We start from the raw sequence: 12,464 nt of genomic DNA, 5'->3' as shown, positions 1-12,464 counted from the left end.
GCCATTGTCTCTGTTCTCACTGTGAGGTATACCCATAGACTCCTAACTGGCCCCCTCACCTGACCCCCTGCAATTTCTTCTCCAAATTGCAGTCAGGATAATCCTGTAACACTTAAATCAGATCACCTCATTCTCCTACTCAGAACCCCGCAATGAATTCTCGTCTCATTTGCAGTAAAAAGCCACAGTCTTCACACCGACCTGATTCATGGGTGACCATATGTCTTGGTTCACTTGGAAGAACCTGGGTTTTTGCTTATTTTCTTGACATCCTCTTATTGACTTTACCTTTTACCCCAGATTTTCCATATTTTTGTGAAATTTTAAAAATTAGTATTAGCTTTAAAGTAAGCCAGCATGGATTATAAACCCCCATTTGGTTCTTCTGGCTTCTCTCACAGTCTCCTGTGGGAGTATATAAAACACATGTGCCGTGAGCGGAGTCCTTATTTTATTATTGCTGTTGTTCAGTCACTCAGTTCTGTCTGACCCTTTGCAGCCCCATGAACTGCAGCACGCCTGGCTTCCCTGTTCACGCTCTCCTGGAGCTTGCTCATACTCATGTCCATCGAGTTGGTGATGCCATCCAGCCATCTCATCCTCTTTCAGCCCCTTCTCCTCCTGCCCTCAATCTTTCCCCGAATCAGGGTCTTTTCAAATGAGTCAGCTCTTCGCATCAGGTGGCCAAAGTATTGAAGTTTCAGCTTCAGCATCAGTCCTTCCAATGAATATTCAGAACTGATTTCCTTTAGGATGGACTGGTCGGATCTCCTTGCAGTCCAAGGGACTCTCAAGAGTCTTCTCCAACACCACAGTTCAAAAGCCTCAATTCTTTGTGCTCAGCCTTCTTTATGGTCCACCTCTCACATCTGTACATGACTACGGGAAAAACCATAACTTTGACTCTATGGACCTTTATCAGCAAAACGATGTCTCTGTGTAGATTTGTCATAGCTTTTCTTCCAAGGAGCAAGGATCTCTTAATTTCATGGCTGCAGTCACTGTCCACAGTGATTTTGGAGCCCAAGAAAACAAAATCTGTCACTGTTTCCATTTTTTCCCCATCTATTTGCCATGAAATGATGGAACCAGATGCCATGATCTTTGTTTTTTGAATGTTCAGTTTTAATTATAGCTGGATCTAATAGATGTGGTTTAGTCGCTAAGTCATGATCGACCTTGGTGACCCCACGGACTGTAATCCACCAGGCTCCTCTGTCCATGGGATTCTCCAGGCAAGAACACTGGAGTGGGTTGCCATTTCCTCCTCCAGGGGATCTTCGCCACACAGGGATCGAGCCTGGCTCTTCTGCATTGTAGGTGAATTCTTTGCCAACTGAGCTACAAGCGAGGTCTAGGATCTAAGAGATGACTAATGACAATGACTAGTCTCTCATTTCCTGATCCTGTTAAGACAAAATCTAACTGGCAGCACCCTTTGGAGGGTGATACTCATGGTGCTGGCTGTTGTAGCTAGAGCTCAAGCACAGCAGTCAGTGGCAGCTGACTCCTCTGGGTTTACGTAGTGGCAAGAAAAATGAGGAGATATTTTTTCCCCTGCTGGCCACCTGTCATAGCACTGCTTGTGCCCTGCTGTGGTCTGTGAGATCATCTGTGAGATGCAGAGAGTCTCCTCAGGGTCAGAGGGAAATACAGGAAACCATGGCTTAACGTCACACGCATCTTGCTGAAGAAACGGAGGCTGAGCACTCTTGCCATAGGCTACAGATCAGAGCACATCAGTCGCTCAGTCGTGTCCGACTCTTTGCGACCCCAAGAATCGCAGCACGCCAGGCCTCCCTGTCCATCACCAACTCCCAGAGTTCACTCAGACTCACGTCCATCGAGTCGGTGATGCCATCCAGCCATCTCATCCTCTGTCGTCCCCTTCTCCTCCTGCCCCCAATCCCTCCCAGCATCAGAGTCTTTTCCAATGAGTCAACTCTTCCCATGAGGTGGCCAAAGTACTGGAGTTTCAGCCTCAGCATCATTCCTTCCAAAGAAATCCCAGGGCTGATCTCCTTCAGAATGGACTGGTTGGATCTCCTTGCAGTCCAAGGGACTCTCAAGAGTCTTCTCCAACACCACAGTTCAAAAGCATCAATTCTTCGGCACTCAGCCTTCTTCACAGTCCAACTCTCACATCCATACATGACCACAGGAAAAACCATAGCCTTGACTGGACGAACCTTTGTTGGCAAAGTAATGTCTCTGCTTTTGAATATGCTATCTAGGTTGGTCATAACTTTCCTTCCAAGGAGTAAGAGTCTTTTAATTTCATGGCTGCAGTCACCATCTGCAGTGATTTTGGAGCCCAGAAAAATAAAGTCTGACACTGTTTCCACTGTTTCCCCATCTATTTCCCATGAAGTGATGGGACCAGATGCCATGATCTTCGTTTTCTGAATGTTGAGCTTTAAGCCAACTTTTTCACTCTCCTCTTTCACTTTCATCAAGAAGCTTTTGAGTTCCTCTTCACTTTCTTCCATAAGGGTGGTGTCATCTGCATATCTGAGGTTATTGATATTTCTCCTGGCAATCTTGATTCCAGCTTGTGTTTCTTCCAGTCCAGCGTTTCTCATGATGTACTCTGCATATGTTAAATAAGCAGGGTGACAATATACAGCCTTGACGTGCTCCTTTTCCTATTTGGAACCAGTCTGTTGTTCCATGTCCTGTTCTAACTGTTGCTTCCTGACCTGCATACAAATTTCTCAAGAGGCAGATCAGGTGGTCTGGTATTCCCATCTCTTTCAGAATTTTCCACAGTTTATTGTGATCCACACAGTCAAAGGCTTTGGTATAGTCAATAAAGCAGAGATAGATGTTTTTCTGGAACTCTCTTGCTTTTTCCATGATCCAGTGTTCTTGTTAAAGCAGTTTTATCACTGAGTGTATACTAAAGATGTTAGTTTTATTATTTGGTAATGTTTTTAAATTCTGTAATGAACACTTCCAGCAGCATTTGGCCCAAATCCAAACCAAAACCAAAACTACACGTTTAACTGTCTCAATAAAGTTGATGTTTGGGACTCCTCTGGTGGTCCAGTGCTTAAGCATCTGCCCCCTAAGTGGGATCTATTTATGCTTAACTTTTGAAGTAGATCTTGATGCTTCTTCATAATATTTGTGTCTTCTAGTTTTTGAACCAACAATGATATTTCTACTCCCCGGTGCCCCATGTTGGATGATAAATATTAACAAAGTTGAACAAATACTTTGTGCAGAATACACCCTCATCATCATCTCTTCTTTTTAAAAAAGCTTTATGATTTATTTATTGGTTGTGCTGGGTCTTCATTGCTGCGTGTTGGTTTTTCTCTAGTTTCAGTGGGCTTTCTCTTGTCAAGGAACATGGGCTATAGGGAGTGCAGGCTTCAAGATTGGGGCACCTGGGCTCAGTATTTGTCCGAGGATTGAACCCGTGTTCCCTGCTTGGCAGGCAGATTCTTAACCACTGGATCACCAGAGGAGTCTGATCATCAACTTTCTTGAGACAATTAAATGTGTAGTTTTGGTTTTGAGAAGTTAATACTTAAGAAGAACGTGCCAGGTGATGATTCAGTATGTGAAGCTGCAGGAGGTGTGTTTACACGCCATTGTGATACACACCTTCCATACGGACCAAATGACTCTCCTCAATTAATTTTGCTCATTTACAATTCTAAGTTTTCTTGTGCTTGTAACTAAAGTGAACTAGTGATAATTAATTGACTCCTTTTGCAAGCCACCAGATAATGTCAGATTAAATCAGTTAGAGGCCTCAATTAGAAACTTTAGTTCCAAATTGGTTTAATTGTTACAGCTCATTCAAAGGACCACAGAAAAGTACTTAGAAGTTTATTCTTCTGTCTAAAATGAAACATCTGATATTGCTAATGCCATTGTAAATTTAGTTGAAAGGTTCAACAATGGAGATCAATGTTGTTTTGAGGGGGTGATAATGCTGATACAAATTTTGATGGAGCACAGCCTAATGGTAAAATCAATGTTTTTTTCATACTTGAAAGCCTGTGGAGCAGATAGGTAGTTGGAACTGGTCGTGATGTGCACAAAATTCATGACTGCATCCAAATAAGCTTCTGTATTCTACCAATCAGAATAGAAACTGTGGTTCTTAAAATTTACAAAGTCTCTCTCTATATATATTTACACACAATCAGTGGAGAAGGAAATGGCAACCCACTTCAGTATTCTCGCCTGAGAAATCCCAAGGACAGAGGAGCCTGGTGAGCTACAGTCCGTGGGGTCACAAAGAGTTAGACATGCCTGAGCAACTTATCACATGTGCACACACACACACAATCAGGGTGTGTGTGTGTGTGTGTGTGTGTATCTCATCTACAAAACTTTTGTGACAGAAGCTGTTGTTGAATCTAAAAATATATATTAGCATGGCTGTATATATTTTCTCTATTCATTGCCTGCCATCAACTGGGTTTTAGAAATGTCTGAGCCTTTGAAAAGCAACTTTGTAAAGCAACCTCAATGGAGGCCATGTTATGGGCAAAATCAGTTGGAAATATTTAATCAGATTATTTAATGCATGTAGCATGAAAATTCAGCTTTTGAAGTTTTTAAACAAGTTGCAGTTATGTGCAACAAAGTTTGCAAAAAGGAAGTAGCTCAGATTTCTCCTTACAAAAGCCTGGGAGGAAATGAACCAATCAAAAGATGAGCCCTCAAACATTTTCATGACCTAACTTGAAAATCATGTTTTGGAAACATCTCAACTTTGATGGACCTCCTGATTTTAGTTGAATAAATTTATATTCCCATCAGAATGGGTTGAAATTGTGAAGGCCTATGATTTTGCAGTATCTACATTTGATGAAACGTTAGAAGGCATCATTTAAGACCTCTGTCTTGTAAAAATATCGAAGAAAGTTGTGCTGAATGGAGGCAGAAATACTGCACATGTGAAAATATTGGAGCTGAAATATTTACACATTTTAATACAAAAAATAGGATTGAGAATATCTTCCACTCAGCAGAATCTGCTCCAAACTTAAAGGTTCATCACCATCTAGACAGGGAGTATCTTCTCAATTAAAATTATTATGGGCTATGGAGAAACAGTGTCAACAATTTCAGATATATTAACGGTAAGACACAGCTTCACAGAAGACTGCAATTTAATAAAAAGTGTAAAAATAAATAAGATCATGTTGAAAAAAGGCATTTTTTCAGAAAAATTTTAGCATCATGATGTTAAAGACAATGGCTAAGTAGCCAATTAAGATATGCATACATATATCTCAAAAATATTTACTTGTGCCGTTTTAAAATGCTCAAGTAATCAATATAAAAAGTCTAAAAAAGTTTTTGCTTTCATGTTCATAGCTATGTGTCATTTTAAAATGTTCTAGAAAATTTTATTTTGAGTAGAATTAGTTGATTGGTCTACCAGTATGATAAAATAAAAATATTGGTCCATAAATACACATTTTAAAAATTAATGTAATATTAGTTATTTTTAGTACTCTCTTTCATTTGCAAGGACTTCCTTGGTGGCTCAGCTGGTAAAGAATCCGCCTGTAATGCCGGAGTCCTGGGTTGGATGCCTGGGTGGGAAGATCCCCTGGAGAAGGGAATAGCTACCCACTCCAGTGTTCTGGCCTGGAGAATTCCATGGACTGTATAGTCCATGGGGTCACCAAGAGCCGGACAGGACTGAGCGACTTCCACCTCACGTCACTCTCAAACGTGTCGCAGTCTGAATAATAAAGCATGTGTTCGCCGACCTGCATGAACTGGGCCCTGACTTCTTGTCTCACTGGTGTGCTCTACTCAGGCCACGTAGGTGCTCGACCGCGGTGCCCGTGACATCTGCACAGTGTCCTCATTCCCTTAAGTCCTTGCCCAAGCACTCCTTCCCAACCAATATATCGGTGGACGCCATCCCTCCCGCTTTCCTCGTCTCCCTTGTTGTTGTTTGGTCTCTAAGGAGCGTCTGACTCTTTGTGACCCTAGACGATAGCCCCCACCAGGCTCCTCCATCCATGGGATCTCCCAGGCAAGAATACTGGCGTGGGTGGCCGTTTCCTTCTCCAGGGGAACTTCCTGACCCGGGGATCAAACCTGCATGTCCTGCGTTGGCAGGTGATTCTTTCGCAGTGAACCACCAGGGAAGCCCCTTTCTTATCTCCTACCCATCATCAATGTTTATTATTTTTTTACATATTAATCATATGTCTCTCACCACCGTAATGCAAGGCTCAGGAACAATTTCTATTCTTTTGTTTTGTTTTTTGACTCCTGCATCCCCTAGCCCTCACACCTGACAGGCACTTAATAAATATTTGCTCATGAAATAAACTACGGGTCAGCTACCCTTTAGAGTCACTCCTTATTTTTACCCGTGTGTTAAATTGAACCGCGTTGTACTCTTCCCCGACTCCGTCCTGTATAGTTCCAGGGGCTTCGCCCTGACTCATGTTGTTTTGTGGTTCTTTTCTGAGAGGGGTGGCGTCCCTGTTTCAGTGCTTTGAGGGCGGGGTGGGTTGGGTGGTCCCTGTATTTGATCACAAGCCAGCTACTGTGCTGAGCATTTGGCCTTTCTCTATGGGACGGCTGCTACTCCTCTGCCTTGTGAAAGATTTGACATATGCTAGTCGTCAGTCCCCTTTAGAAGCTCCAAACATCTTCTAACTCTGGCTGTGGGTAAGTACTAGGATTCTTTTTAAATTTATCTTTTATTAAAAAATTTTATTGAAGCGTAGTTGATCTACAATGTTGTGTTACTTCCTGATGTGCAGCAACGGGATTCAGTTATCATCTACACACATGTATGTATGGGGTCGCACAGAGTCGGACACGACTGAAGTGACTTAGCAGCATGTATGTATTATCTATTTCTTTTTCATAGTCTTTGCCATGATGGTTTATCACAGGATACTGAATATAGCTCCCTGTGCTTTACCGCGGGACTTTGTTGTGTATCCAACATGCAAATAATGAGAAATTCATTCTTACTTCTTCTCTGTCACTTGCGTGTCTTAGGTGCAGCTTGTGTATACTACCGAAATCCAGGGACCCAATGTCTACAGGTATTTTTCTTTTTCATTAAATATTTTAAAATGAAGGATACTAGAGAATTGTTGTCAACCTATGTCTGGGCCATCATTTGCTTTCTCAAGTGTTTGTTACTAGCATTCCTATTTCCCGCCCCTCATTCCATGGTCTGTGAGCAGTGGTGGAATTCTGCCCGCTGACACGTGGCGGTTTCTCAGGGAGCCTGGCTTCCAGACGGGTCATCTTCTCATCCGCGCGGGTGGGCGCTGTTGTTTCCTAACCTCCTGACAAAATGTAAACAGCCCGAGTCATCACAGGTGCTACGACCCAGCTATTCCAGACACCGTGCTTCCGTTCACTAAAGAGAAAACAGCCAAAGAAATGTCAGCAAGACGCTGACAAAATCAGAGCCAGGATCAGGGCGGAACTAAGACAGTGGTTTCCATGGCAGATTGATGAATACATGTGGTTTTTGTTCTGTTGCTAAGTCGTGTCTGACTCTGCAACGCCATGGACTGCAACACGCCAGGCTCCTCTGTCCTTTACTGTCTCCCGGAGTTTGCTCAAATTCATGTCCATTGAGTCAGTGATGTCATCCAACCATCTCATCTTCTGTCGCCCCCTTCTCCTTTGCCTTCAATCTTTCCCAGCATCAGAGTCTTTTCCAATGAGCCGGCTCCTTGCATCAGGTGGCCAAAGTATTGGCGCTTCAGCTTCAGTAGCAATCCTTCCAATGAATTTTCAGGGTTACTCAACATTTATTTAGCGGTGGAGGGATTTCCTTTTAATAAAAGTTACATATTGCTGCAGATTCTACTTACTAAATGATTTTTTCTGGGCAAGGCAGAGTTTGACGATCTAAAAAATTAAAGGGCCACTGTTTCTGTTCATCAGACAGCATTCTGGGAAAGAAATCAAAGGGTTTAAAATGTAAATGCTAAAGCTTCACACTTGGTGAAGAGAACTACACCACATTAGCGTGGTTTCACAATTGCAACCAGTAACTCACACGTGGCACAAAGATACAAGGAGGGCCTGTGCTCTCTTCTGAAGCCTTGGCACGACTTCCCATCTTAGGGGGCTTTCTGTTCATGTGAGAGTGAAGCCAACTTACTAATACCTATCGCCAGCTTATTCCAGTGCTAGGAAGCTGCCTGCTGGGTGTGCCCCTTAGGCCTTCCCGTCTCTTTCCTTTGTCAAAAGAAAAAAAAAAAAAGCAAAACATTAAGTACGTGGTACACTGTAGCTTCTCACTTAATATTTTTTTATATTGAAGAAACCAAGACTGGAATGGAAACGCTAGTAGACACAGGGATATCTAGTATGAAACCCAGCCCGACCGGTGGCCACTTTGCCGTGTATCTGGCCTCGTGACCCGCTGATGGAGCGGCGTCCTAACTTCCGGGCGCCTTTCCTCTGAGTACAGATCTTTGGGGAGAAGGAAATGGCAGCCCACTCCAGTGTTCTTGCCTGGAGAATTCCAGGGGCAGAGGAGCCTGAAGGGGTCACAAAGAGTCGGACACGACTGAGTGACTCACACACACACACAGATCTTTGGGCCAGGAGAGCTGACCCCTGCGGGTCGGGTTTTACCAGCTCCAGGGCCGTAGGCTCCCACCGGCTGCAAACAATGGAAGGCGCTGGGCGAGACTGGGTGGGGCGGGTGGGGTGCCAGGGGGAGAGGGGTGCAAGGCAAGGCTGTTTAGGGCGCGTGCTCGCCCAGGCTCTCTCTCCTCGGTGTCTCTCCTTTTACGGCTTCTGATTTCCCTCCTCTGCCTGGGAACCTGGGCTCCCGGGGCTTGGTAACTTTGCCTCTGCGTTTTGTGCCTTTGACTAACCGCTTCTTGCTGAACCTGATCTCTGAGCTCCCTCGGTGTTTCCTGTCTGCTTCTGAGCTCTCCATCACCCGTGTAATTAAATTGCTGAATTAAATTCCTTCTGCTTACTCTCAGTCTTTGAATTTTCCTGAGCAGATCTCAATCGATGCAAATACCACTACTGAAGGATACTCACCATGTCGATCTGTGTAGGAGAGTGATATGAAATGCAGGTGACCTAGTCAATATGTAGCGGGCTGATCCAAACCCGGGGCTGATAAAATTCGGAGCCCACAAGGCTTCCGTGTGCAGATTCAGCATGAGACACAGAAGCAAGATTCCTGCTTGCTGTTTCCACCATTCCCTCTGACTTGCTTAAATTAACCAAACATTACTTTCAACCTTGAAAGTATGTTCAATACCAGGTGTGGATATAACAATATGATGATTTTTAGAAATACATCTTTTATATGACCCAAAATAATTTTAGTTAAGAATAGGGAGGGACACTTCATAAACATATTGCAGAGGAATAAACAGGGGAAAAAATAAAGCCCTTCACTTGATAAGTCTTGAACTCAACTTTTATATTTGTATTTTTTTATGGTTTATCATAGGATTTTTTTCTTAATTGGGGGATACTTGCTTTACAAAGTTGTGTGTGTTTCTGCTGAACAACAACATGAGTTGGCTCTAAGTATACATATGTCTCCTCCCTCTGGATCTTTCCCCACTCCAGCCCACCACTCTCGGTCATCACAGAGCACTGAGCTGAGATACCTGTACTATACAGCAAATCTGGTACCTTAGACCCCTCGGCCATCCTGACACCCCTGTTGGTATTATTAAGACCTCTGCATAATGAAATTGTTACTAATGGTATACTTACGTGCTTTATCACGTGGCGTCCATGGTAAAGAACCCGGCTGCCAGTGCAGGAGACTAAGAGACACAGGTTCAATCCCTGGGTTGGGAAGATCCCCTAGAGAAGGAGAAGAGTACCCACTCCAGTACTCTTGCCTGGAGAATCCCATGAACAGAGGAGCCTGGGTGGGGGGTGGGGCGCTACAGTCCAGGGGATCACAGAGAGTCAGACACGACAGAATCGACTTAGCAAGCACGCATCATCTTAGAGATGGAGGGAGAAATCAAAGGAGCTCTGAGTCTTTTCAGGAGCGTTTCCTATAGTGAAGTCATCATTGACACTTCAAGAGGTCTTTCCTTTCTCATTTAGAAGTTGATACTGTTGACTCAGTTACTCCTAGGGTATTATGACAACGATCTCTCTTTCTTTCTACGCTGCACTAGGCGTCTAGTTAGCAGCTAGAGAGAGGGACTCCCCTGGCAGGCAACAGTTGAGGGCTTGCACTCCCAGTGCAGGGGGCGCAGGGCTGATCCCTGGCTGGGGGACTAGGACTCTGCATGCCACATAGCACAGCCAAAAAAAAAAAAAAATGGGGGGAACTAACCAGTGAGAGTCCTTTCACTAAGAACAAGGATGCCCATCTGCAGGATGAACAGGTTTTTGGATTATACAGGGCGGCGTGAGAAGCTGCATTTGTTCTACGCTGGGACACAGGAAAGAGGTGTTCAGTCCTGCCACCTATTGTACTCCTAAGACACGTGCCTGTGGCAGCAGTTCCTGAGGGATTAAGACTGAAAAGAGTTGTGGGAGAGAGAGAGAGCTCCTTTGCACTGTGTCCTTGGAAACCTCCAAAGACTATATCCGTCACTTGCATACCTGACCATTTTTGTTCTTCGAAAAAAAGAAAAAAAACAACCCAAACTTGTGTCTGGCCGGAAGCCATATTGTACCTAAAGGACAAAGTCCTTTAAGAGGGGAAAAGATCCACTTCCTCCGACATTGCCCTTGCTGTTAGATGTTCAAATGTACGTGAGCCAGTAGCACATGTTGCACCCAAGAGACGGTCTTTTTTTGTTAAGAGAGGAAGATGTCCATCTTTCTTCTACTTTTTCCCTAGTTGATAAATATATAAAATAAGTAAAATAGTAAGATTTTTGTTGTCATGTATGAAAACACATTTAGTGAATGCTTTAGAATATTTGACTTTATTTATGGCTTTATGTGTGTGTGTGTGTGTGTGTGTCTCTCTCTCTCATATACACACACATAGTTTGGTGGGTTGTTAGCTAAGCTTCCTGATTAACTTGATGACAAACACTACTCCAGATTCCGTTACTTGTATAATGCAGTGATTCCACTTCTCAGGATGTACTCTGCGGAAGTGAAGATATCAAACATTTATTTAGCAGTGTTGACTACAACAGTGAAAATCAGAAACAATCTAGGTATCTAACAATAAATGATCAGTTCAATAGATTATAGCACACACTGTATAGCCCTTATACATCTTTCAGAAGATAATTTAGTGATGGAGAACACCAGCTGAGCAGTCTGCAGGCCCGACTCTGATGTTTGCCTTTTGTATAGGGTACAGCAAAGGCTTTAACGTCCCTAGGCCCCAGTTTCTTCATCTGGGGGTAGTGCTGCTGCTGCTGCTAAGTCGCTCAGTCGCGTCCGACTCTGTGCGACCCCACAGACGGCAGCCCCCCAGGCCCCCCTGCCCCTGGGATTCTCCAGGCAAAGACACTGGAGTGGGGTGCCATCGCCTTCTCCGGGGGTAGTACTACTTACCTCTTATTGTTTTTATGAGGATTTAAAGAGAACCCATGTAAAACTCTTTACAGAGGGCCTAGTGTTATATACTGGAGAAGGCAATGGCACCCCACTGCAGTACTCATGCCTGGAAAATCCATGGACGGAGGAGCCTGGTGGGCTGCAGTCCATGGGGTCGGTAAGAGTCAGACACGACTGAGCGACTTCACTTTCACTTTTCACTTTCATGCATTGGAGAAGGAAATGGCAACCCACTCCAGTGTTCTTGCCTGGAGAATCCCAGGTTACAGGGGAGCCTGGTGGGCTGCCATCTATGGGGTCGCACAGAGTCGTACACGACTGAAGTGACTTAGCAGCAGCAGCAGCAATGTTATATACACACTCAATAATTGTTAACTATTATGGTTGCAAAGGATAGATAAGGATGTGAATTAGGGGATGGGAAAAATGTTAACTCGAAAACATGAAGAAAACCAGTAATATTCAAATTTCCTAAAATCATACACAATCATAGAAGAGTGTAAAAACATAAGGCATCGTGTCTAGGGTGTTCAGTGCCTCTCAAAAGGAGGAGAATATGTGCTTTTATTTTTTTCTTTGTATTCCTCTGCAGTTTTAAATGGCAATCCACTCCAGTACTCTTGCCTGGAAAATCCCATGGACAGAGGAGCCTGGTGGGCTGCAGTCCATGGGGTCGCTAAGAGTCCGACACGACTGAGCGACTTCACTTTCACTTTTCACTTTCATGCATTGGAGAAGGAAATGGCAACCCACTCCAGTGTTCTTGCCTGGAGAATCCCAGGGACGGGGGAGCCTGGTGGGCTGCCGTCTATGGGGTTGCACAGAGTCGGACACGACTGAAGCGACTTAGCAGCAGCAGCAGTTTAAAAATGTTCTACATTTAACATTACTCATTTTATATTGAACATAATTTTTCATAGGACTCGCAACATTGTGACTATATTAATGTAGTATACCGTAAGTTACTTAATGGA

General features: G+C 43.9%; 1 protein-coding gene across 3 annotated transcripts in view; it reads left to right on the top strand.

Annotated features, from left to right (window-relative positions):
- LPXN (leupaxin) overlaps nt 1-12,464 on the top strand; it is a 41,781-nt gene that overhangs the window by 8,460 nt on the left and 20,857 nt on the right. The window contains exon 3 of one of the 3 annotated variants that reach the window (XM_070804318.1): nt 7,003-7,049. The exons of the other annotated variants lie outside the window; for them this stretch is intronic. Within the exon in view, the coding sequence (XP_070660419.1) occupies nt 7,003-7,049 (47 nt within the window). The remainder of the gene's footprint in view (nt 1-7,002; nt 7,050-12,464) is intronic. 3 annotated transcript variants of the gene reach the window in all.

Source organism: Bos indicus, chromosome 15, assembly GCF_029378745.1.
Source record: "Bos indicus isolate NIAB-ARS_2022 breed Sahiwal x Tharparkar chromosome 15, NIAB-ARS_B.indTharparkar_mat_pri_1.0, whole genome shotgun sequence".
Taxonomy (NCBI): domain Eukaryota; kingdom Metazoa; phylum Chordata; class Mammalia; order Artiodactyla; family Bovidae; genus Bos; species Bos indicus.
This window is presented reverse-complemented; position numbering and strand designations above follow the sequence as displayed.